This window comes from Labrus bergylta, chromosome 5 (assembly GCF_963930695.1).
Source record: "Labrus bergylta chromosome 5, fLabBer1.1, whole genome shotgun sequence".
NCBI lineage: Eukaryota > Metazoa > Chordata > Actinopteri > Labriformes > Labridae > Labrus > Labrus bergylta.
The window spans coordinates 30,018,289-30,044,509 of NC_089199.1; the positions used below are offsets into that span (position 1 = coordinate 30,018,289).

Genomic DNA, 26,221 nt, shown 5'->3' on the forward strand with positions numbered 1-26,221 from the left:
ACATGGTGACCTGTGTGAGCATCCACTCTAAAGAGGGGGGGGGAGACAGCTCTCTACAATATTTAGATGTTTTTACTCATTTCAGACAGCTCGCTCTCTTAAAGGAAGAGGGAAAAGTATTTGAAGTCCTGCAGGTTTCTGTATCTGTTGAACGGCAGAACAAGGTTATCTTGTGTTTTATGTCTACGCTCTATTCCCCTTCCTGGAGGTTCAAGAATTGTTTTTTTCTTAACAAGCTCCTCCTGTTAACTCAAATGAGTCTTCCTATGAAACTTAATGTTCTCCCTGACGTTTGCTGAATGTGTAAAATAGATGCATCAGTTATCCCCACTGATGGTTTAACGAATCTCTAAAGGAAGTGGTCTTAAATAAAGCGAACTGACGTCAGTTTCACCCTCTTGATTTGAGCAAAGCGAACGAGACGGAGCTGGATTCTGTGTGAAGTAAATCAGCCGAGTTGAACTGATGTAAAGAATGAACTGATATGTATGATTAAACTCAGCTTTATCTGTTCTGTAATCTGCCAGGATCTTATGAAGACGGGCGACTCAGGCCACGAGCAGAGCAGGGTGTTAGGAGGGAGGAGGAGGAGGGAGGGTAAGGGAGGAGGAGGGATGAAGGAGGAAGGGGTGATCTCAGGACGAAGAAGGAAGAGATGGCAGGCAAGTGATTGAAGACACAAATCAGAGAGAAAGGAGGAGGAGAGTAATGGAAACATTTAAATCTAGAATAGTGTGAACACTGACAGGAAAAACAAACACCAACTCTGTAGCTTTAAGTTAAGTCTGCATCAAACTCTACGAGTAAACTCGATAGTTTGTAACTGTAGTCGTGTCATTGTTTGGTTACCATGGAGATGTAAAGTTCATCTTAACTAGTAGAGCATCAAGTCCAAACTAAATGTAATATTGTGACAGAAATGTATGTTCTAACTTGATGTGACCAATCAGTGAAAAGCATTTGTTACAGTGCTGTCGCTCTCGCCTCGACGTCTCTGAGCAGACTAACGGGTTAAAATAATCCAGGAACAGCAACAGAAATGTTTGTGGAATAAATCTGCGCTCCTGGAAATCAGAGTGATGTAATGTATCGGGGGAGAACGCAGAACAGGTGCAAAAAACACTTCTGCTCCTCCTTCATCCTCCACGTTATCGCAGCCTCCAAAGTGATCTCCATGACAACCGTATTTTACAGAGGACTTCACACCTACTAGACGCTATAGGTGTAAGGTTTTAGCTGTAGTTTATTTCTATGTTGGAGCTACCTCAGCTGCTGCAACACCTTAAAAGTCACATGTGTGTAATACTCTGCTAAATCAGAAATTATATTTGAACTTAGACAAAGCTGGAATGACCCAGCGCTGAATTTCCCCTTTGTAAAAAAAAAAAAACACAAGTAGTCACATGTAAATCATGTGTACCACACATGTTTGCACGTGTGAAAGATGTTTTTTTTTTATGGCAGGTTTTGTTCAGCCCAGGCTTGTCCAACCATGGGCAACCTTGTGGGGTCACATGGAAGTCACAAGGGGTCAAATGAAATCTGTATGTATTGATCAATATAAAATGTACGGTATATTGAACACTGGTTACTTTGGGCCAATGCCAAAATAAGGAACTTGCAGAGTCTCTGTCATCCACAGTGCAGAAACATCATCCCAGCCTCTTGTTTTCTGTCCTCAATAATAAATATGAAAAAGTCTAAATGTGCTCTGAGATGGATGTTTACTTGATTTTGATTTGAGTTATTTTACACAACTTACATGCACTTCCTTTGTTTAAATTCTGCACCTTTCTGCAAACTTTTTTACAATACATTGTCACTCAAGAAAAAGTTTACCGGAAATTGAATTAATATTGATGAAAAACTAAAAAATGTGCAAAATACTGATGACACATGCCGATTTAACATTTACTACAGAAACCCTGCAGTAGAAAAAACTGTTACATGATTGAAAACAAATTAATTTCAGCAGAAAGCTTGATGTGTTTTTGGATGTTTGGGTGTCCATGTTTGTGAAGTCAAAGTGGGGTCACGAGCCAAAAAAAAGAGGTTGGGACCGTCTGGTTTATCCCATCTTTATTCCACATGTGCTCCATATTTCACATCATGTGGGTACTAGCTATGTCTCTCTCTCTCCGTCTGCACGGGAACAGTCAGTATTTTCTCAGCAGACGTTACATGAGCAAACACTGACAGCGAGTAAAAAAAAAAAAAAAAAAAAGGAAGCATCTCTAAAACAGCATCAAAAAGTACATGTGCACACAAAAACACACAAAACCCAGAAAGTGTCTGTGCTCGGAGAGACAAACATGTGCACACACACACACACACACACACACACACACACACACACACACACACACACACACACACACACACACAGAGGGGAGTGTGCAGTCTATTGACCAGTGTTTGTCACTTGCTATATATTTAGCTGGGAGCAAGTGAGAGGCTTCAAGTTGGCGGCGCTCGGGCTTTTCTAGCTGCGAGTGTCAGGCCAGCGAGTGTTCGCTCGACTTTGTCAATCCCCTGTCAACTTGTAGCTCTGAGACATATCCTCTGCAACGCACAAGAGACAGCAGCAGCCCCCCTCCACATACACAACCCCCCACCCCACCCCTCTGCCAAACTCCCAGTGCAGAGCCACCAGGAAATGGCTGCTACCGCTTCCCCCCCCCCCCCCCGACTCCTCACCACCCACCACCCACCACCCACCTCCACCCCATCTCCTGACAAAAGCCTGCTTGGCCTCTCCATCATTCCTCTGACAGCCCACGAGAAGACAGCTTGGCTGCCTCTCTCGCTTTCTCGCTGCACTCACAACATGTGGCCGGGGAAAATATTATAGCCAAGCGAGCAGAGCTGATGTTTGAAGGCTGATCGCGGGGCTCTCTCTCTCCTGAGGCCGATCAAATGTGGACTGAAGTGAGCGCTCTGTCAGCTCCAAAAATGTGATGTTGTGTTTTTTTAAAAGTAAGATCTACAAAAACGTATTTGATAAGAAGCTTTCTATAAACTGATAAGAATTATTGCTATGAATAAAATCACTTTTAGCGTCTCTAGTTTTTATACATCAATGTGTGAAAACTGTTCAAGTAGAGATTTCTCTCAATGTCCATCTCGAAATGAAGGAAACAACCAAATTTAAAAAAAAATGATCGGACCCCTTGTTGTACCTCTCTCTGCCTCTAACTTATAAGAAAAAATACAACAAGACGTGGCCTGAACTTTACATCAGGACAGCTCTGCCTTTACGTTTTTTTGATGTGGTATGAATGCAGCTGTGAGAGTAGAGATGTTTCTGCAGGTTTGAGGAAAATGTGTTTCTGAAACTTCATCCCCAAGACTCGACGTTAAACAACACATACCAGTGAATGAATGTAATGCTGCTGTACAGCGGTTGTGTAGATGTTTAAGTGTATTTTTTTTGGGGCCTTTTTGATTCTTTTTTTTTGTTTTTGTTTTTAGAAAGACAGCTACATTTTATTTCCCTTTTTTAAGTTATTTTTGGGCCTTTTGGCTTTTTTTTTAGAAAGGATAGGAAATGTTGGGTGGAGAGAGGAGGGACTGACCTGCAGCAAAGGGCTGAGGTTGGATTCAAATCCACGGCCGCTATAACGAGGACTAGAGCCTCTGTACATGGGGAATGCGACATAACCGCTAGGCCATCAGTTCTCTATATATTTTATTTCCTAACAGACACTTTGCCTGTGTCTCCTACTACAATATATATATTAACTAACTGTTTCAACTGTATATCAGAAAAAAAGAAAAGTAGTATATGTTTAAATCAGGGCAATAGGAAGTAGATTTAAAAATTAGGAATGAATCATCAACATATTTGCAGATTTACGTTCTCTCATGTGACAAATTATTAAATGTTTTTTCGAGATGTGAAGTCGTACAAGTCGTGTGTCTGAGCTGTCTAAGTGAGAGGACGAATGCTGCAGCATGACATCTAACGGTCACGTTATGTTAGCACCATATTAAAGCTCCAATCTGATCACATAAACACAATGCTGCATTACAAACTATCTGAAAAAGATTTTATACAATATTTAAACAGACAGCTGTTAAAATGTGGGACGAAGCTCCCGCGTCCTCACACCGCTGAGAGCTAACACCAATCACTGCTCCTTCTGTCCTGCTGCATTGTGTTGACTTTTGTTTTTTCACTTACATGCATTATTTGAAAGCATGTTCTTTTAATTATCTGTGCTTACCTGAACCAGCACAAAGAATCTCTTCTTCCATCTTTTCCACACATTTTTGCCGATGGTCCAAAGGTACCTGAGGGATATAAAAAAAAACAACACACATTTAGTTAAAGGATACTGTGCAGTGAATTCTTAGTGTTTTACTTGACTGTCATGACGGGAGTCTGATGTGTCAGGTCAAATCTTCAGAAAGGAAACGTTTAGCTGCTGTGAAGTGCAACTACTGACCTCTCCTGGTGAAACAGTGTCACTGCAACCAGACACAGATTTATAAAACCTCTGAGCATGAGAGAACTCTCATTGTTCAGTTCTTGTATTTCATCTTACAGGCAGTTATTGGTAAAAGCAGGAGACGCACTATACTGTGACTGATGTTACTAACGACGTCACTGTTCATGTTAAACCTTTAAAACTGTCGACTATGTGAAAGATCAGAATTGAGGGGAAAAGAAAAACAGATTCCTCCCAGAGAGGACGCTCAGCGCTGGACAAGATTGACTTTGCCTGTGTGTTCCAGATATCTGACAAAGGAAAGCTGCTGATTGCCAACTTTATTTTACTTTAACAAAATGTTAAATGGACTTAATAAAAGATTGGTAGAATAAAAAACCATCAGTCCGCATTGAAAGTATTCAGTCTGTGCAGAAAGTAGAGTCTCTGCAGGCCCTTTTCTGCAGCTCGCAGTTTGTCTTCTGGTCGTATTGATTATGATTCAGAACAAATAAAAAGCTTCTCTGGAAGCCTTGAGATACAGCCGATTAGTAATCTAGAGCTGCAACTGAAATTTGAAAAAAGGAAATCAAAAAGGTTTAAATAGGAGGACATCAAATCTGAAAGAATTCATGACAACGACAGAGAAATAAATCAGTTGTTTGGAAGTGTTTTTTTTTTTTTCTTTCTTGAGGCTTGTTGTTGTTGTTGTTGTTCTTTTGTCGATTTTGAAATGAAAAAACACGATGCAGACGGAGAAGGACGTGAAAAGGGCTTTTGTTGTAAAAGAACATCTGAGGGTGCAGGACCCCGCTTTGGTTTGTCTGCCGCTCCCGGGCCTGTAGCTGTTTTGTGACGCTTCGCCTCAGCTTTGCCTTCGCTGTGCCTTTCCCCGCAGACTCTCCCAGAGCGGCTTCTGCCTGTCGTCCTGAATAAACCGGCGTCCACCAAGGCGACACATGAGGGAGGACTGGGACCAGTAACGTGGTACAGGGAGGGCAGCGAGGGGAATCTTACAGGGCAGCCCAGCAGCCTCCTCTAAGGCCCAGAAGAAACATATGGAGGAGAGAGAGAGAGAGACAAGAAGCTCCTCACAGCTACAGACTGCAGAGTCAATGAAGCAGGAAGTCCTTCACCGCCTACAGAACTGAACATGCAGCATTACTGTAGTCATGTAGATAATAGGTGCTGCTAAACTGCATGCTCTAATACAACCCTGCAGTATCTGCTTTTTAAAGTTGTTTTAGCATCTTAGGCTGAGCATGAAGCCGTTGTAACACTGAAGTAACACCGAGCTTTCTCATCTGTTACATCAGTCCTGAAACTAGCCAAACACATATGAGAGCTTTTTTTGACCTTCCCATCATCTGGTCAACATTAAACATTCTGTAGAAGAAGAGAACACCGCCTCAGGATCACCACTAACATTTTGAAGATTCATGATCACATTTTGGTTGTTCTGATAAGAAGACTGCGTTCTGTAAAAGAGTTTTCACACTTTCACAAAAAACTCCTGAAGCTGCATGTGTGAACGCAAACAGACAAATTTTTCACTCTCACTTCATCCAGAGTTTCTCCTGCCAGCTCTCCTGTTTTTTTTTTCCACATGGAGTCTGAGTGAGCTTAAAGGCTTTATATGCAGTTTTTTTTGATCCAGCAGATGTCGCCCTTGAGCACCAGCATGAAACCAAAACAACTCGCACTGCATTGTTATGTTAGCATGCTAATGCTAGCGATCTTTATTGTGCTCGTATCTTCACACTGCATGTAAATTTACCTGAAATGAGCGTGATCTAGAAACACAGTTAAGCAGTGAGTACATTATGTTATTCTTCTTTTCTCTAGTCCCTCAATTAAACAACTTTTATACACGAGGGGAGGAGTCAGCCGGCCGTCCTGGCGATGTAAACAAACTGAAGATAGGACTCTGAAAACTCTGAAAACATCACAGACAGTCATGACTCAGAGTTATTTATATACTTGATTTCTATTACATGTTAGTGTGAAAAATCACATATAAAGCCTTTAAGTGAGAACGCAGCAGGATATAATCAGGAGAATTCACCACGAGCGAGCGGGAGGGGGTCGTGATGTTTAAATCATGAAATCAGTGCACGACCATAGACTGTCTGCACTATGATCTCTGTGCGTTAATGAACCTGCTGCATTATGTTTCCTGTTCTCCATTATGTTCTTCTTCACTCTTTAGTTCATGTTGTGATTCTGCTAAAGACAAATATTATCTTTATGGTGGCGGACTCTGTTGCACCGACCGCACTTACCTGCGTTCTTTTTACATCATGTCCTCAGGTGACCCCCCCCACCCCCCCCCACCCCCCCCCCACCCCCTCACCCGTCCGACAGGGATAGTCTCCCACTGAACATCCAGATCAGGAGGATTTCAGGAGCAGTCCTTCCATAATCCTCAAGACATTTTCAGGAGTACATGTGTGAAAACAAACTTCAGTTGAGAGGGTTTTTTTCTGCATGTGACACATATTCATGAGGAGGTCTAATCAGATTTTCTCTTAAATAGTGAAAACGTTTGTGTGTGTTTCTCAGGTTTGAGTGGTCCTTACATTGTCTGCTGAATTATTTTACACAAGTGGAAACTGAAATCGTTGTAGTTACAACATGTGAACACAAGAGGGCAGCAGAGCTCTGCAGAGCAAAGCTTCAATGTAGAGCTCATTAATGTTAGAGACACTGATTGTTTGTATACGTCACCAGATCAGACACTTTAGGTCTGTATGTGAGAGGGCTCAAGATATGAACTAAGAACTAAACATCATGATACAACAACACTGAATATTTGGTTAACACCAGAGGGGGACAAAGTTCTTCATGACCAGAGGCGTTGCTTGTCAACAGGTAAGGCAGGCAACTGCTTGGGGCCCCAGGAAAGTGGTGGGCTGACAAACCTTAAATCCCAGCAGTTCCTCAAAATGTGCAAATGTTGTAATGACAGTAGAAAACCTCCCTAAGGGGGCCCCACCTGATAGCACTCACTCTCTCTTCCCTGCTAGTTGTCTCATGCATTATTACTGTGAAATCCAAAGTTAGTCAATGAAAGTTACTGAAGGAAAATGAAGAGGAATGATCTGTGAGAGTGAAAAAAAGAAAGAGGAAGATAATAATGAACGCTGGATGAAGGGGCCTCCAATTAATTTTTTGCCTAGGGCCCCAACATACTCTAGAACCGTCACTGATCAGGACTCCTGGTCAAATATGACTCAAATACATGTGAACACTTTTCAGTCTTAACATTACCTGAGTTTAAAGAGGTCATATTCTGCCCTTTTTGGGGTTTGTATATTTAATCTATGTTCCTACTTTTGTACGTTCACAATAACTAAAGTTTGAAAAAAGTGTCTGTTTTCATGAACTGCTCCTCCTTGCTCCCTCTACGCTCTGAGTCCATCAGCTACACTCTGTTGAGCCCACACTGTTAGACCCCACGTGGGCCAAGTCTGCTCTGATTGGTCTGCCGATCCGCTCTGTCGTTGTTGGTCAGTTGCTCAGCACGCTTCTCGGAAATTTCAACATGAGCTGCAGGGCTTGCCACAACGAGCCAATGGGCTTAGATCAGTGACATCACACTGACAATGACGTCACACTGACACATTTTTTTTCGAGGGGGGCTAGAACCGAGCGTTACATGCGGCTAACGCTACAGCTAACAGGAGGAGGTAGGAGAAGCTGCGTTTCTGCGGACTTTGAATTTTTACACTTAGATGTGCCTAAACATGCACAGGACACTTAAAACACACTAAAGAGCAGATAAAACCAGAAAAAGAAGAATATGGGACCTTTAAGTTCTGCCTTAAATAATTCAAATATTCAAACTATTTTTTTTTTTGTTGTATTTTCAGTGCATGAGTGCAGTCAGGACTACATGGATCTACCTTCTACTACATTAGGTTTATTTATATTTTGTAAGATCACAGATTTAGGGATCTGCAGCTTTGAACTAAAAGTAACAATAACAGGAACAACCAAAAACAGCTGATGAGCAGGGAAAATGTCCGCCAGGCTTTACACCAAGAGAAAACATTCACATGTTTTAAACAGTCATTCAGTCGGTGCACGGCTTCTTGAGCTCTACCTGTGCACCTTTTTCTTACTCCTGGTGCAACACAGCAGCCCTCTCTCTCTTTCTGTCTCTCTCTGCCCCTCTTCAACCTCACCCTGAAAATCACAATAATCTATGAACACTTTAAAATAACGTCTCTTTATATTTACATTTTTGAACCACGATCCGGTTACATGTCCTTAAAAGGACTTCAAGACGTCGTCCAGCTGAGCACACTCCAAAACAATGTGTGGTAGCATGCAGAACAACTATGACTTTAGAAAAACAATGAAAATCTGATGAATCTGAATCTATTATCTTTTTCAGTCACTTACCCACAATGCTTCATGTTCTGTGGTTTGTCCATGCGGATGGCCAGTTTGATCCTGAGGTCGTTGTCTGAACACCCTTTGGAGACGGTCATCTTGTGGAGCTCCGATTGTTTGGGGCTGTTTGGAGTCGGGTGAAGAACAACCTGCGAGCAGTGACATCATCATGTTTGTTGTTGTTTGTTTTTTTAATCAGTGCAATAATAAAAGTGTTTCGGTCAAAGTGTCAACAGTCAGTCCTCACCTTCCCCAGCTCCTTATCCTCCAGAGCCAACACTCCCGTGCTCTCCGTAAACAGCTTCACCTTCACAGCAGGTAACGGCTGAGTGGTGGTGAAGTCGCCCTGGGTACCCCAACTACACACACACACACACACACACACACACACACACACACACACACACACACACACACACACACACACACACAAGAAACAATAATGAGTCGTGGGCTTTAGTTTTTGTCACTCAGCGTGTGACGAGCTCGGCTGTTTAAAGACTCCAGCTGAGCCAGAAACAAGAGGCTGAACTGAACCTTATGTAGCTGAGATATCTGAAATACACACACACACACACACACACACACACACACACACACACACACACACACACACACTACATGCAAACATACAGTGACCTTAAACTCAAACCATAACAGATGATCAAGAGTGAGACATCATCATAATGTTCTGTTTAGCAGATCTTTTCATGACATAAGAAAAAATAATGACGGCTGAAGGAGAGTCGCTTTATTTTATTGATAGTATTTATTGTGCATGTGTGTGTGTGCGTGTGTGCGTGTGTGCGTGTGTGCGTGTGTGCGTGTGTGTGTGTGTGTGTGTGTGCGTGTGTGTGTGTGTGTGTGTGTGTGTGGTTTTCTGTGTTTTTAGTTGTTCTCCTCTCTCTCTCTCTAACTACACTGTAAGGGGGGCGGCTGTGGCTCAGTGCTAGAGACGGTCGTCTCTCAACTGGAAGGTCAGGGTTCGATCCCCAGCTCCTGCAGCCACATGTCCGATGTGTCCTCTTAACCCCAAGTTGCTCCCTCTGCTTTGTCAGCGGTGTATGAATGTGATTAGTTTCATCTGATGGTCTCTTTACACAGCAGCTTCTACCATCAGTGTGTGAATGTTTATGGATGGGATTACTAGTAAAAAAAATACTTCCTGGAACGTCTGGGGCATTGAGCTGTCACTCAAAAATTCATTAGCCAATGGGGACGCATTCCTCAAAAAGCCCACCCACTCGAGAGGTTTGTGCCAGAATCGCAAACAAAAAGTCAGGCAGCAAAAACAAGAAAGCAAAAGTCTGATCAGTGAGAAAGAAAAAAAAGAAGGAACTGTAAACAAAAGAACTGATGATAAGAAAAGCAGAAGGCCGATTATTTACACAATTACACAAATATTTTAATTGCAAGTATTTTTTTTTGCTTGCTTGATTATATCTCTCTCAAAGTCTTATTATTTTTTGGGCATAAATATGATTCCATAATGACTTACTATGGTCACTTTACATAGCAGGGTCTACCGTCAGTGTGTGAATAGATGTGACCTGTAGTGTCGTCAGAAAGAACCGCTGATCTGTAAGTGTGAAAAACTGAAGAGACCTAAAGGAAGCCACTCGTTCGGCATTTTTTTGATTCAGAAGAATAAAACTGATTTTGTGAAGTATTTCCCTCAGATAACTTCCAGACGTTTCCGACTACATTAAAGTCTTACTCATGAAGCCAGAAGAGACTCATCGTTTCAAACCGAAGGTGATAAAAGTCAAACGCTGCGTGTCAGGAAACCACTCTCAGACGTCACAGTTTCCAAAGATAATATTCAAACGAGGAGACTAAAAAAAGCTGCTCTAGACGACCTCTGGCTGCAGACATAGCAATCTCAATAACATGAATCAAACACCTCAGAGCTTTATTTTCCTCTCACTGTGCAGCTGTGAGTCATCTAATGAATCACTCTTTGTCTCCTTTGGAAGTCTTTACGAGTCTGCTGCTATTCTAGTGTCTGAAGGCTCGGTCTACAAATGATGCAAATGTTCGGCAAAGACTGTGAATCAATTAGAAGGAGATCAGAAACACTCCACAGCATTTCCTTGACAACTAACAGACATTATGCACATTTATGATTACAGATCAAGATGGACGCAATGCAGGGTTCATTCATGTGACCTGTCCCTGTTTTGAAATAATATATACTCAAACCACTCCCCAGTGCAGACTCACTGTTGAAGGGTTTAAAAATCCTCTCTCACTCCACACTCTGAGGTTCAGGACGGGACTCAATGACCCTCCCTGTGAGCGTGCAAATGGAGAGGAAGGGTGAGGGTCTGGAGAGTGGTTTTAGAAACACTGTCCTTCAAAATGTAACACCCTGAGATGACCAATCAGGCTCCCTCATGTTGCACCTTTCCAAACTCAAATGGAAGAACACGTCAAGAAGGATTCAGTGACGTATACAGGATCAAGGCAAGAAGATGGACTTTGCTTTGCTTTATGTTACCTTTTTGTATCTGTGCACTGATTTTCTCTGCAATACTACAGTTTGTAAAATAGGAAACTTGTGTTCAGAATCAGAATATCTTTAGTTGTTAATTTTGGTCAGTGCAAAGGGAAGCACTGAGCCGCTGCGTCCATTCACGCCTCCATCTTGTATGGCATAAACATGTAGAACTGCAAATGACATTTCAGGACAAAAACCCTTACACTTCACCATGACAATAAAAAGGAAACTTCTTTCCACACACACTGAATTAATCACATCAGAGATGATTTGATGCTCTGTTGTTAAATAAACATATAACAGCTGGTTGTGTTGTTAAGGTGGAAGGGATCGGTTTTCAGAAAGAGAGAGAGCTGCATCTTTTCGAGTGCTGCTTGTGTTTCATTTTTAACTCTTTTCAGTTTGTGTTCAGAGTTTTGAGACTTTAAACAGAAATGTGTTTTCTAACATTTGTGAAAAATGAAAGAAAATGTAAAAATCAGAGATCCAATTAATTGTCCACGATGTGTAGAGGTTCATGCACTTTGCACGTCTGTTCTGTGTCACTTCAACACCACCACACATTTCTTGGTGATCTTACCCAGATAAGGAATTAAGAAAAACAAACAATTTCAGCTCCAACTGCACTTTTGTTTAAATTAGACTTTCAGCACATTCAATTCAACAATGACTCTGCTCATGTTAAAGTCTGAGCATGAAAAACAAAACAAGGCAGAGCCTGTTGGTCTAACGTGTAATCACCCAGAGCGGAAGCTTTCTGGGAGGTTTGGAGGGAGTCGAGGTGCAAAGCTGTAAGTAACGTGCAGACGCACTGAGGAGAGCTGCAGCACGGGTTTGAAGGCTTATGGAACATAATCATAGAAAATGATCTTCACAACCACCTGAATGAAATGACTCATTGACCTAAGAGGCATAAAACTTTGGTTAAAGGGTTTAATTAGACTTCATTTAATGGACTAATTACATGTTGTACAAGCGCTGCTCCCATAACAGCACAACCTGTACCCAGAGCGTCAGGTTCAGATTTGACCAGCAGATGGCAGTGTTTTCTTCACTATCAGAGGTCTGTCTAATTAATTATTATGTGGATGGAAATGTTAAGAATAAGACAATAGCATTACATGTGATATCTGTGTGTGTGTGTGTGTGTGTGTGTGTATGTGTGTGTGTGCGTGCATGTGTGTTTGTGTATTTGTGTGTTTGTGTAAGAAGTGTACCCAGAAATATTACAATGTGGGGACAGAAGTTTCTTCTTTTCTTGCACTCTTTGTATGAAGGTGTGTATGTGTGTGTGTGTGTGTGTGTGTGTGTGTGTGTGTGTGTGTGTGTGTGTGTGTGTGTGTGGGGGTGTGTGTGTAAAAAGTGTACCTGGAAATATTACAATGTGGGGACAGAGGTTCCATTTCTTGAAGGTGTGTGTGTTGGTTTTGTTTCTGGGACTTACGTGGGTTTGGAGGCCTCGGCCTGGTCCGTCTGTAGTTTATGCCCCCCCTCTACCTCCATGGTGCAGTAAACGATCCGGTTTGGAGCCAAAGACTTCAGACCCTGGACCTCCATGATCACCACCTGCAACACACACACACACACACACACACACACACAAGAAATACACAAAGACTTATTTTGTGCAAAGACACGAGGAATATGGGGACGTTATGAAAAAGTTGATGTCCCCCGTTGGTTTTTTTGGTCAACTATTCTTATCTCACGGTCGCACTTGAGTTGTGACTGTTGGTTTTTGTAGTCCGACGTGACCATATAAGGACATATTGAGAGGACATATTGATCATCCTGGGTGGCGGTACGTCAATTACAAGGCGGCCATGCCAAAAAGCATAACCCGCTGTATCTACTTGACTGGACCATGTTTTACAAAAGAAACATCTCACTGAGTGTAAGAACACTTGACTGCAGGGTTTGAGACCTTATTAAAGGAATCCAGGCTTTAGGCAATTCAGCATTTGCTAAACTTTCCAGACTCAGAGGCTACATCTTGTAGCTTTCAAAGTGAGAGCTGGAGGGTTTGAAGGTTTATCACTCTGAAATCAAGCAAAGCATCCACTAGAAACTGGTGCTTTTCATCTGGAACTGGATGAAGAAGACTTTCAGAGCTTAGCCATAACCTTAAAGTCCATGTACTTAGCCTGAGACAAAAGTAAGTCCTGAACAAATCCTGGCATGATTAACTTTCTTTCTATTAAAAAAAAAACATATAAAAATGCATGAAATCACAGATTGCTGTGAGCTACATATATCTGCTAAGAACTATTTCTACCTACTCTGTTGTGTTTTTTTTAAATTTACAGAATCTCTCTTTGCAACTTTAAGTAAAAATCTAAAGACCCAGCTCTTTATGAACAGCTACGACCTTAATGCTATCAATGATGATGATGATGGTTTTGTTTGACGATGATGATATTAAGGATGGTTTTGATGCCGATTAGAAGTCTAGAAAAAACAGCTGTTGTTGTTGTGCTTTGCCTCTGGTCACTTCCTGTCAGCACCTGTGTGTTGGATTTCTCCTCTAGAGATCCTTGATTTAGTGTTGTAGTCAAGACCACAATAACCGAGACCAAGACATACCAAGAGTGCTCCAAGGCCGAGACAAGACCAAGACGTTTAGTGATCGAGACCAAGGCAGGGAGACACCGAGACCATAAATATCACTGAAAAATCATCATCTTATGTGCAGGGGGCGTGTCACTCACTTAGACCGTAACACCGGGAAGTTGCGGTCGTAACTGGGGGAAAGAAAATCTAATTCTGGATGAATTGAAGTTATTTGTTCTTTTTAAATGAGGTGTTTTCCTTCTAATCACAGAGATGACATGGAAACAAGACGATCGGTGGGTGGTCTTGATTTAAAATCCGGATTTAAGTCCTCCCAGTCTGAGACCGAGAAAGACCGAGCAATAATGCTTTGGATTCCGAGAGGAGACCTCCAAAAATGGTCTCGAGACCAAGACCGATCTTGAGTACTGCAACACTTCAATAAGGAAAAGTGATATTTAGATCATGTGACTCTTTACATCGATCATCTTCGTAATGATTCTGATGATGAGTGTATTTAGCTCCTTTTTTAAGAAAAAAACAGAAGTCCAGAACGCGGGTGGTTGAGTATTTACAAACCTACGTAGCAATTAACGAGAAAAAGCAAAGAAATCTCGAGTCAGATCGATTTTTTTTTAGCCTCCGGAGTAAAAATCCTTCAGTCGGCGTTGGCAGAAGCAGCTTGTTCTCAGTTTTTTTGGCACCTGTGAATAGAAGCCGTGTGCAGAGTTAACTCCAGTGTTAACCTGTTTGACTTTCTTTCAGAGTCGGCCAACAGAAAGCTGCAGAGAGTAGCTGGAATCCACTTACAACTAGCTGTGCTTAAATACAGTATTCTGCAGGAAAAGAAAACACATTATTCACATGAGTAATTCTCACCCCGCTCAGCTTTATGCTTGATTTATTTCTGCTCTCTCACTCTGGGTTTTCATTAACAAGCTTTAAAAGACCCTTCCAGTTCTGCAGGAATGGTTTATGGCAGTGGTTCTCAACTCGTCTGGCCTCAGGACCCACCTCCAACTCCTCCGTGAAAAAAACTCCACCCAAAATTCAGATTTATTTACTGAAAAATGGTGCAGTTTGGATTTCAGTCGTTACAAAACATGTCTCTGAAGCAAGAAACTGAACAACACAAACATGTTCAAAAAGCTCTTCACAGACTTTTTGATTCAAGTTTTTTCCAGGCACACATTAGCGGACCACTGAAAATGGCTCCACGACCCACTACTGGATCTGGACCCACCAGTTGAGAACCACTGGTTTACAGTAGTACCTGAGTGAAGAAGAGACCCGAACACTGACAAAAATATTGGAAGGCTAAATGCTAGTTTTCACCTTGAATGATAAGATTATAAGCTTAAAATCTTTGTGTTGTTATTGACTCTGACTCCAAAATTTTGATCCAGTAGGTGTCGCCTTTGAGCTCCAGGATGAAACCAAAACAAACTTCTGTTTGGCCACGCCTCTGCTATACTGAAACCTCCGCTCTCCTCCAGCGACACACCTCCAACCCCTCTCCACTCGCAATCACCCAAAAAGGAGTTATCAATTAGTACACACCATAATTAAGCCAAACGGAGGACAAACTTGTCCTTTACTCGAGCTGCAATCACCTGTGTCCTGCATTGTTGTGTTAGCATGCTGATGTTAGCGCTCTTTAGTTAGCTCGTTGCTTCACTTTGCATGTAAACTGACACAGAATGAGCGTGATCTAAAAACTCTTACATGACATCTAAATAATCAGTGAGTATGTTCTTCTTCTTCTCTCTAGTTCTTGACTAAAACAGCTTTTATACACAAGGGGAGGAGCCGGCCGTCCCGTCCATGTAAACACGGCTCTGACAACAACACAGCCAGCGGGACTCGAGCTTCTCCCTCATTGTAGACAGTCATGACTCATTACATTTACCCACAGTTAAACTCAACCTCCAAAGCTCCTGTGCCTGTAAGTAATGTAAAAGCCAGAACTCTCCCTGATCAAACGTGCGTGCGTGATCCCAGCTAATAGTAAGACGAGTTAGACTCTTCGATCACGCTTCCTGAATACCTGAGGTCTGTTAAAACTGTCAGCTCTTCACATCAGGGCTTTAAACGATGCTGATTAATGTAAATTACAGTGCATCACTATGCTTGGCGTAGACTTCATTTGTAATCCTTCCAGAACAGGTTCATGTAAATGTGTTATTTTTGTGTTTTTCTTTGCCTCAAACTGTTCTGTGTCTAAAAGCTATAAATAAGCTCTAAATAAACCTGCCTATCCTCACTGAAAGTAAATGTGTACACATCCTTGCCAGACTCCAAAAAAGAAAAGCACAAATTGTTGGCAGGTGCTTCTTCCTTTTTGCAAAAGATAAAATGTTTCCCACTTCACCCATATCGAGTCTTTATTTTTATTTCTAGATAAAGACGAGGAAAAGGGGCTGATTTACCGTGAGATGCTGGAAAACCATCGACAGGGAGGATAAACGCCCAGTGAGGCTGCACACACAGGTATTAGACAAGTAATTAACCCCGTGACAGGTGAGAGGAAAGTGTACCCCGTCACCTTCTGCAACACGGAGACAGAGCTGCCTGTCAGCCTGTTAAGGTGAGCTTCAAAAAGTCTGTCAGCCGGTGGAAATCCTGGGAGACATTTCATCTCATTAGCAGCTCCAGGCGCTAATCCTAAAACGCTATCGGTGCCGACTGGAGAAAAACACCATGAGCTGATGGATTCACACAACAGAGGATGGGGCTGAGATTTATTCAAGTGGCAGGAACATGTCTATTTGTTTCTACACCTTTCAGGGTACCTGAATCAACCTGACAGGCGGTATCTTTCTAAAAGGGATACTTCAGCCATTTGCATTAAGCTCTGTATCATTAGAAACCTGGTAGTATTTTTGAATGGTTGTGCATCACCTATCACAGATCAGTGGGTGGGACCTGACTGATGCGGCTGATAGAGTCTGTTTTCTGCCAGGAATTTCCAAGATACCAAGATTCAATTCTGGAAGAAATCTCGTAATCAGTTGAGGAAACGGCCGGTATGTGTTGAAGTAAATATGTCTGTAACTAGAGGACCTTAGTGGGAGTGGCCTGCGGTGCTGTGCATTCTGGGAGTTGGTGTCTTTCATCCACATGATCCAAAAAGACACTTTCTGCCTTTTCTCGGTCAAGAAGGCACCAACTTCAAAATGTATTTCACATTTCTACTACATATATGACCCAATATCAATACAGATTTCAACGGGTGAAGTATCCCTTTAAAGGGACAGTTCAGATTTTTCAAGCATTTTTAAAAGTGGTACTTTACAACAATATTCAGCGTGAGGATGGTGGTCATCACAAAACTCCTCCTGTTCAGATAGCGTAATGTGTCTCACATTAAAAGACCACATGGTAATTGTTGATGTCAAAAGAAGAAATGACTGATGAGTTCATGAGAGTTCCACCCACCTCCAGAGTGAAGGACAGCACCACGTCAGACTTGGACAGCGTGTTCTCGTCCTCCTGCCCCATGTCCATGATGGAGGCGTTGTGGCCTCGTTTCAGCTTCTGCAGCTTGAACTCTCCTCCTTTGGACACCGGCATGCTCTCCAGGTTGGCCATCAGCAGGTTGACGGAGGACCGCAGCTCCTCGATGAACATGGCCTCCATCTCTCTGGATGAGAACCGCGGAAACCTCCCGCCATACTGAGAATAACAGGAACCAATACTCTGATTAGGTTCTAGGTGTTTTCATGAATCATTGATGTAGTAAAAGTTAGTTTAGTCGATGCATCAATCTCTACATCCGTCCTGGTTCCTTACCCGTGCAATCTGGTCGGCCATTTGCAAACGTCCGTCCAGCTCTCTTCTGATCTGGGCCGCCTGCTCATCGGGGTTATCCAGCTGAGGAAACACAGAGAGACAGTCAGACTGTTACAAATACAAACCCACAAAGAAGTAAACTAGGCAGAGACTCCATCAGGATCCATCAGTCAGCTGTTTCTGCAACCTTTGCAAACTTTAGTGAGTTTTCTGCATAGACTGTAAATATGAATGAGTGACGTCAGCCATCTGATCCTGCAGGGGGGGCTCCGGAGGCTCATCGGCAGCAGCAGCCACCATGTTGAGAATCTAAGGTTTCCAACCATCACTAGGTCATGTTTTTGTGTTTTTGCATTTCTTATTTCCGTGTTTATTTTGTGTTTTTGTATTCACCCTTGACTCTGTCTTTTAGATCCTGCTCCTCATGTTCCTGCCTTGTGTGTCAGCCTCGCTCTGATTACCCTCACCTGTGTCTCGTCCCTGATTGTCTGTGTTTTTAATCCCAGTGTGTTCGCCCTCGTGGTGCCAGTTCGTAGTGTTTCCTAGTGTACCTTTGTCCCAGAAATGTGTATTTACAGTAGCTCCCTGTGCATGATTCTCGCCTGCCTTTTGAACCATGCCTCTTGCCTAACCCTCTGAATTTGTTGTTTATTTGCCAACCTGTGTACCCAACTCCTGCCTGGATTAAAGAACTGTCTTTTGAAGGCGCCCTCTGAGTCTGCAACCTAACGACAGGCAGAGAGCTGGAGCTGAGGCGGGTTTCAATGCTGCATTCAAGTGCTGCTCGGTTGTTCCAATTTTCCGAGTTGAGAAGTCGATCTTCCGACTTCATTTTAACATATTTTGCCCCCCATTTGATGACGATTCTGATGTCAAGTCGGGAAGTCGGGGACTTATACTTTTCCCAATTTCTGAGTTATTGTTCCGACTCGTTCATGTGGATTTTACAACTCGGAGACCCGTTTTTCCGATGTGTCCGTTACCACATGAATGCAGCATAAATCCTCTGGATAAAAATGAAGAGGATTTCCATCAAGTGCTGACACTCAACTGGACAACAGGACTGAGTTACAGTTCAGCATAGTATCCAGTGGGGGATATTATTTCTACTGTTTGTCAATAAATTCCCTTTTTGCCTCGAGTCTTACAGAGGCCTGTGATATACAGAGAGCAAGAATCAATCTCATAACCACGTGGAATTCATCAGCTGCTCTCCCTCCAGGCTGCTCGATCGATACGCCCTCTACCTGCAGATTAGCAGGCAGCCGGAGCGGGTAATGACGGAGCTGTCATCTGCAGCCAGGCACAAAGGTGTGCACCTTCTCTGAGTGGAGTCACACACAAGCACATTGTTCTTTTTGCTCTCAGGAAAGAAAGAAACCTTTGCAGCTGTAAGACAAACGCTGGCTATTCTAACATCGTCAGGACTTCTACACTCCGACTGAACATGTGATGATGCACCAATGATGTCAGCGTACAACATGTTCACGACATGTTGTACGCTGACATCATTGGTGCAGCAGATTGAGCAGGAATCACAACATTTGTTAATTACGGTGTTTTCATTTTGTTGTGATTGAAATGTTGAATACGATTGTCAGCATTTTTGATACTTCAATCCTTTTTGACACCACATGTTTTAAACAATACATCCATCCATTATTGGTGACATTTATCCCATTCAGGGATGCGGTGGAGGCTAGAGCTGATCCCAGCTGTCATTGGTCGAGAGGCTGGGTACACACCTGGAGTGGTCGCCAGTCAATCTCATACAGAGACAGCCACACTCACATCCACACCTTCAAGCAATTAAGAGTCACTAATTAACCTGAGGAGCATGTCTTTGGACTGTAGGAGGCAGCCTGAGTATCGGGAGGGAACCTCAGCAAACACGGGGAGAACAAACTGCTCACAAAAAGGCGACCAGACTGTCGGGGAATCGAACCAAGTACCTTATGCTGTGAAGCAACAGGGCTGATCACTGCACCTCCGTGCAGCATGCATTAAAACGATACAATTTCCATTAATTTAATGAACGATTACTTTCAAAAATACCAAATCTTTTAATAACACTACTGATCTGAAAGATGTAGTTTTACACCTTGATAAAGTATTTTCAAATAAACAGAACAATCACTTCCAACAGCTCGTAAGTCCCCTGTTTTCTGCACGATGTAACGTTGGCCTCTCCAAAGAAGTGCTGCCGAAAGCAAAAGATAAAGCGAGTCTTGATTGCACAAAAGTATTTGGGAAATGTAGACAGTGTGCAGGTGTTTGCTTACAATTTTTGGTAATTAAACACAAGAAATTACTTCATATTTGATACCTTGGACTTCTATTTCTGTTCTGGTATCAGTATATTTTCACTTTTTCTAGTATTGTATTGGAGTTAAAAGTTCTGGTATCATGACAACCCTGTGTAACAACAGCCTTAATATCCAGGGGATTTCAGAGTTGATTTGTCCATGTCACAAATCACAGTTTAATTAGGGCACGCTCATCGAGATTATTGAAAAAATTGGTTATAATAAACATTGGTGTGAGATGTCTGAGGTCGGCCTTTTTCTTTTGTCTTGACCTACAAATAATCAGACATGTTTCTAATTGCTTTTTGATCTTTGTAAAGTTCAATGCCATGAATTCATGAAACTTTCTAAAAACAAAAAGCATGCAGCAAACTTTGCTATTAGGCTTTGGTCTCCATGGGGTTCCCTCCATGTTTTTTGTTATTAACAACATAGTTTGAAACCATGGAGGGGACCCTCTGGAGACCCAGGCCTTTCTGCATCCAACTTCTGATGCTTGACTTGCTGTCAGGAAACTGCTAAACATTTTAAAACTTTAAGGAGGGGAGGAAGAAAACAGCTCTCTAGTTAACTGCTAGCTTGTAGCTAAGCTAATCCAACTAATGTTATACTGCAAAAAACTCAAATGAGACGTATTAACTCATTTACATGTAGACATCTCTTCTCAACAAACTAAACAAATACAATTGGCTTGCTGCATTGGCAGATATTTTTACTTCTCACAAGCAATTCAGGCCATTTTCAGTGTGATGTGATTTGTATATCTTGATATATGTTTATCTGGACTGCAGCTCCTAGAATAAATCCATCATAAGGAAAATAGCCTAATAGACTTAATTAGACTAAAGTCTGGCTAACTGTGGACCTCATCAGTGTGACAGGCGGCTGCAGCCCCCCTGCTTCATGTACAAGTTGTTGATGCCTCGTGTCCTCACAGGGGGGCAGATGGTTGGAGAAAGCGTGGGCAGGAAGGGCCGTGAGGAGCAGGCACATGAAGCCGCCTGCTGAGGGGAGAAGCCAGAAAGTGGTTTAACTGACAGACGACCCACCATGAACAATATGTCAAAAAGACTCACTCTGAATATTTCTTTTAACCTGAGGAGAGTCTTCATAGACATGTATGCATGGAGGGTTCTTGAAGATATTTAAAGTCTCAAATAAATTTATAGGGTCTATCTTCAGATGTAGTCATCCGTCCTCAACCTGCACCACATTTCTTCTTCATAGTGCAGAGAACAACATAATGTATATTGTTATAGTGTAATATATTAAATGTTACATTGAAGGACGACAGTTTAAGATTTAGACATTTAATATTTAATTAATAAATGTGTTTTTGTCGATGTTATGACCCGGGAGCTCCCTGGTGTGCAGCTCTTTTTTGCTTCTTTATACCTTTTCCTTTTTGGATTCAGCACCCACAATTTCCACTAACTCCGTGCGCACAGTCTGCGCCGCGCACAGTCTGCGCCGCGCACTACGCTGCTGTTTGCTGCCACTCTAATCAATCATTGTGTTTCCATAGCGAGCGACGCGGTCCGTCTCCGGAGCGTGCCACCAGCGCCCCTACACTCTGCTCGGTATAAAATATGCTGCAAGTCTATTTTTCGAAGGACAAGCTGCAGGCGTCAAGCCGGACAGGAAGTCAGATAAGGAAACGCACGGAGCTACTGGTCAATTTCAAAATAAAAGACATCTCACAATCGTATTTTTATCACTTTATCAACATTACGTCTAAACAGGCAACGAACGAACAACAAATCATCCTCAGAAAGACTAAGAAACATGTTGCTTGCATGTTTTTCTCTTTATTCCAATGTGATCTTGTAGTTCACCCTCTAACTCAAACTTCATAGCCACTGCAGGGTTTATTTTACGATGGGTGGCAGAGGGTAGTTGTTTTTTGGAGGTTGTAATCTCTAACCCCACCACTAGATGGCACTAAATCCAACACATTTGCGTCTTTAAACGTGTCGTTCAGTCACTCAAGGTAAGCTAGGAAAATCAGAAACAATCTGAAGAGCCTGTGATTGTCTGCAGAAACTTCCTTCAACAGCACAACCGACAAGTAAGAGAGTGATAGAGTGAAAGGAGACTGTCTGATAATCACGCCCATCTTTGCCTCTGACAGAAAGAAACAGAAAATGGAACAGATCTAATCAGAATCCCTCCCTGAATAACACATCCAGTTCACGGTGACCTTTTACTGACAAAATCAAAATAAAGCTCTTCTGACAGTTTGAGTTTAAGAGTTGAGATTTCAAAACATTCCTACTTCCATGTCAGATACATCACATGCACAAGAGTGGGAGAGAAAGCATGTTACGTTTCTTTAAAGAACATATATCTGATAAATCAATGAAGTGCCCTCACTGAACTCGTAGGAGCTCATTTGCAGCTTCTGAACTTTTCTGCTCTTTTCTTTGAAATGTACTTTTTCAAGTGTTCTCGTAGTGACGGACAGGTGAGGAGAAAACGAGAACAGGCAGGTTCAGGAGGCTGATGGGAAAGTTCTCTCTCTCTCTAACCCTCCCTCTCTCTCTCTCTCTCTCTCTCTCCCTCTCCCTCTCTCTCTCCCTCTCTCTCTCTCGTCCGTCCTTGCCATTGATTTTCTCCCACAGTCTACATTAACATCTTGCCAGAACACCCACCCCTGCTGTTACCACTGACTGAGAAGCACGTTTGAATTACTGCCGTCTCCCAGTGATGCATGACACACACACACACACACACCGACACACACACCGACACACACACACACACACACACACACACACACACACACACACACACACACACTCACTCCGACACACACACACACACACTCACACACACACTCACACACACACACACACACACACACACACACACACACACACACACACACACACACACACACACACTTCAAACAGAGAAGACAGCAGTGACTCAAACTGAAGGTATGTGCGGTTGTCTTTCTTCTGTTCTTGTTCTCACGTTTTAAAATGCAGAGCGACTTCTCGAGCGAATCTCAATTAAACAATCCGAGTCAGAACGTGTCTCTTCCAGAAGCTGCAGGCCGTCCTTTACCTGAGACGACCTTAAAGAACATCTCCTGGTTTACCCTCATTAGCACGAGGTCCCTGAGGCGGCTGTGTCGTTGGCAGTGATCATGTTTGGTTTGGTCGCTCCATGTTACATTTATGGTGCGTTCCAGTTGATCTCGTAAGTGGGAAATTCCCAGTTCCCAGTCGGAAGTGTCAACTGGAACGCCCTCTGAAGTCGTAATTACGACTCGGAAACTCGGAGGAAAAAAAAGTAGCCCGAGTTCAGATCCAATATGGCTGCTACGTTCATCGAAAGTGATGTTTAAGATGTAACCGTTGAGTTTATCGGCAGCTTAGTCGTCTTTTTGTGTAATTAAATCAATCAGACCGACGGTATCGTGCAGGTTCTCTCTGTGGAGGTGTTTTCATGTTATTTTCGGTCAGAAACTATCACGTCGTGTGTTGTTATCGTCTGGTATTAGCTAACAAAACAAAGGTACTCCCGGAGGCGTCCATGTTGCTTTTTCCGACTTGAAACTGGAACACAGTTATCTCGGGTGTGACGAGATAACTCTCGGACGTTCCGAGGTAAATGGAGAAAGCGGAACGCTATGTGATGTATACTTCTCCTGTCGCTTCAGAAACCATCGTATCCGCAAAGCACGTGAGCTGAGCAGCTGAGTAGAAGTAGGAAGAGGGTCGTTGTTGGCGTCTCAGAAATAATAAAATCATCCACAGTTAGCTGGATGGTTGCCATGGTTTCTTCTTCGTCTTCTTCTTCTTTCTGCTTTTTGGCAACTTGCAAACACACTATGTGCATACTGCCAAAAGTGTATCGGAGTGTATAGATACGCAAGTGTACTCAAGCATGGAACGATCATGTTACCAATGTGAAGAGGGAAGGGGGAGCAATCGTGCCTAATCTGAAAACACCCCTAGTAACCACGGTTACTGTATCCACTTGTCTCCACCACATTTCTAGTAATCTTCTCATTACTGTCTGTTTTTTCTCTGAAGTCAGCTAATGAATTTTCTTTTCTTTTCTCAAATCTGAAAGACAATTTAAACTGTGTTTGTGTCGTCCTGAGTGTGGTTTGTCTGAGTGTTGCCGTACGTCGACTGAGGAGCAAACGCCACTCAGATCAGGCAGTTCATAGTGGAATAGAGAAGTTGTCACAGAGGCCATTTTCTTTCTACATGTTTTAGTTTATGTTGGGTGCTAAGAATGCTGCAGAGAAGAGAAAAAAAGCAAAGTTCCTGCACAGTTAGAGTTCAAGAGGCCGTGCAATGACTGAAATAGATGCTTTTTTTTTCACTGTGTAAAGCCTGGCTGACATTTTCTCTCCTCATTAGGTATTTTTGGTTGTTCCTGTACACACCAAAGGATCCATCCGGTGCATCGTTTGTGGCCTAACATATCCCAAGATGCTTTGCGCCAATTCAAACGAGCAGCCAGACTACAAAGCAGCCGAGTAATAAACTTTAAATGTAAGTTCAAGTTTCATTTCAAACACTGCAATCGTTTCAGTTCGGCCTGAGCCATCTATGCAGGCTACAAACGTCCTTTGGAGGAGGCGACCTCTGAACTGGGACAGAGTTTTTAAATGTGCACACACGTGTTTTTGAGTCATGTGTTCCCTGTGAGACTGACATGTACTTTGTTTCATCGTGTTTAAACTGCATCAGCAGCTTTTTAAAGTCTGCAGTAATATAAGTGACACTGTCCTGTTCCATTATGTTCCACTTAATCCTGCACAGTTTGTGACTTTGTGGTGACTGGCGTTCCCCGCTGCGTGTATCGAGGCAGTAAGTACGGTGACAAGTTAACCTGTTCTTGACCCGCGGAGTGTGCGCGGCGGAGTGATTGACATCAAGCGCCGCTCAGCACTCTCTGCTTCCTTTACATCCACCGGATAAAAAGAACAGGTTGGAAAGAAATGTTGAGACACCTGTTCACGCTCCGTGAGGGAACATTCTGAAAGTATTGAGCAGAACTTTCTCTAAAACTCTGGGATATAAACGAGCCCTGCTGCAGGTCGTCTCCAGAAGAGGGTTAGAAGCTGTTTTGACTGTTGGATGTAGATTTTCTCCCTGCAGGACACAACCAGACAGGCTGCTCACATTGAACCACTATCTGTCTTTTTATGAAGTGACTTTAGTGACTTGTGATTTCGATTGTGCTGGTAAAGGTTTTCCTTATAGATGTGAGCATAGCATGTCCATTAATCTTCATGTTAAAGCACAGAAGAGGAGATCAAACCTGAAGGTAACAGTCAAAGTTGGTGCAATCAAGCCGCCCGATAAATCGGTAAAGCTGCAGGAATGGTAATAAACTTTAGAATTAGATTGCTCTACTTGAAGTGCAATAAACCTCCTTCATCAGGATCTCAGACCCCCTGTGGAGTCTTGATCAGCGGGGGGGCGGGGGGGGGGGACACAAAGACTCAAACTTCTAAAACAACAGAGACAGTTATTCTGTCATTCTCAACCTGAAATTTTTCTCCTTTAAATCAGAACCATTTTCCTCCTGACTGAGCTCGGCTCCCCTGCTTCTCTTTAATACTGCAGGGTTGGTTTAGTTTTTAAAGATGGCGACCTTGGCTGCCTTCTTCGCTGACTGAATTTTCAAATGATGCACTTTTTGAATGCTTCATGGAAGGAAAGTCAGACACAGCCATGGATGCCGACAGCGGTGAGCTTCCTGTGACCTCGGCATCCCAGCAGGCAGAAAGTGCTTTGTCAGCGGAGGCCTTTCATTGAAATGTAAACTGCTCTGTGGTGACCTTGTTTTCCTCCTCAGCACGTCTTTTATAAGCGGCGTTAATGTCGACACTTACTTCCTAAAGATCTACAGTCACTGCCTTGAGGTTTTTACATCCAGGAGCGGAACAGTGTAAATGTGGCACGGGGCAGAGAAAACATCTGTGTGTTGAACATTTCTGAATAACAAACAAACCTGAGAGGCACGTCACAGTCTTTCACAGGAGGGGAGGGATACCAGAGGAGAGGAGTGGGTACAGGATTAGCTTCATTCGCTCTGATTTTTTATCAAATAAAAAAAGAGGTCACGCTGACAGTGAGGAACAATGTGACATTTTAGACGATTGTCCCTTTTACAAGAACGAGACGAGCAATGAAAGTGTTTTTCCAGGACGTTATGATGTCCAGGGGAAGCTGACCTTTTTCTCCTTTCTTCCTCATCACTTCTTCCTCATCATT

At 42.8% G+C, this 26,221-nt stretch overlaps 1 protein-coding gene across 3 annotated transcripts in view; it reads right to left on the reverse strand.

Annotated features, from left to right (window-relative positions):
- Positions 1-26,221, reverse strand: part of cadpsa (Ca2+-dependent activator protein for secretion a) — a 160,498-nt gene that overhangs the window by 87,032 nt on the left and 47,245 nt on the right. For all 3 annotated transcript variants that reach the window (XM_065955385.1, XM_065955387.1, XM_065955386.1), the window contains exons 4-9: positions 17,671-17,751; positions 17,317-17,553; positions 12,773-12,894; positions 9,076-9,187; positions 8,838-8,977; positions 4,227-4,293 (exon numbers count right to left, since the gene is read on the reverse strand). In XM_065955385.1, the coding sequence (XP_065811457.1) occupies positions 4,227-4,293; positions 8,838-8,977; positions 9,076-9,187; positions 12,773-12,894; positions 17,317-17,553; positions 17,671-17,751 (759 nt within the window). The remainder of the gene's footprint in view (positions 1-4,226; positions 4,294-8,837; positions 8,978-9,075; positions 9,188-12,772; positions 12,895-17,316; positions 17,554-17,670; positions 17,752-26,221) is intronic.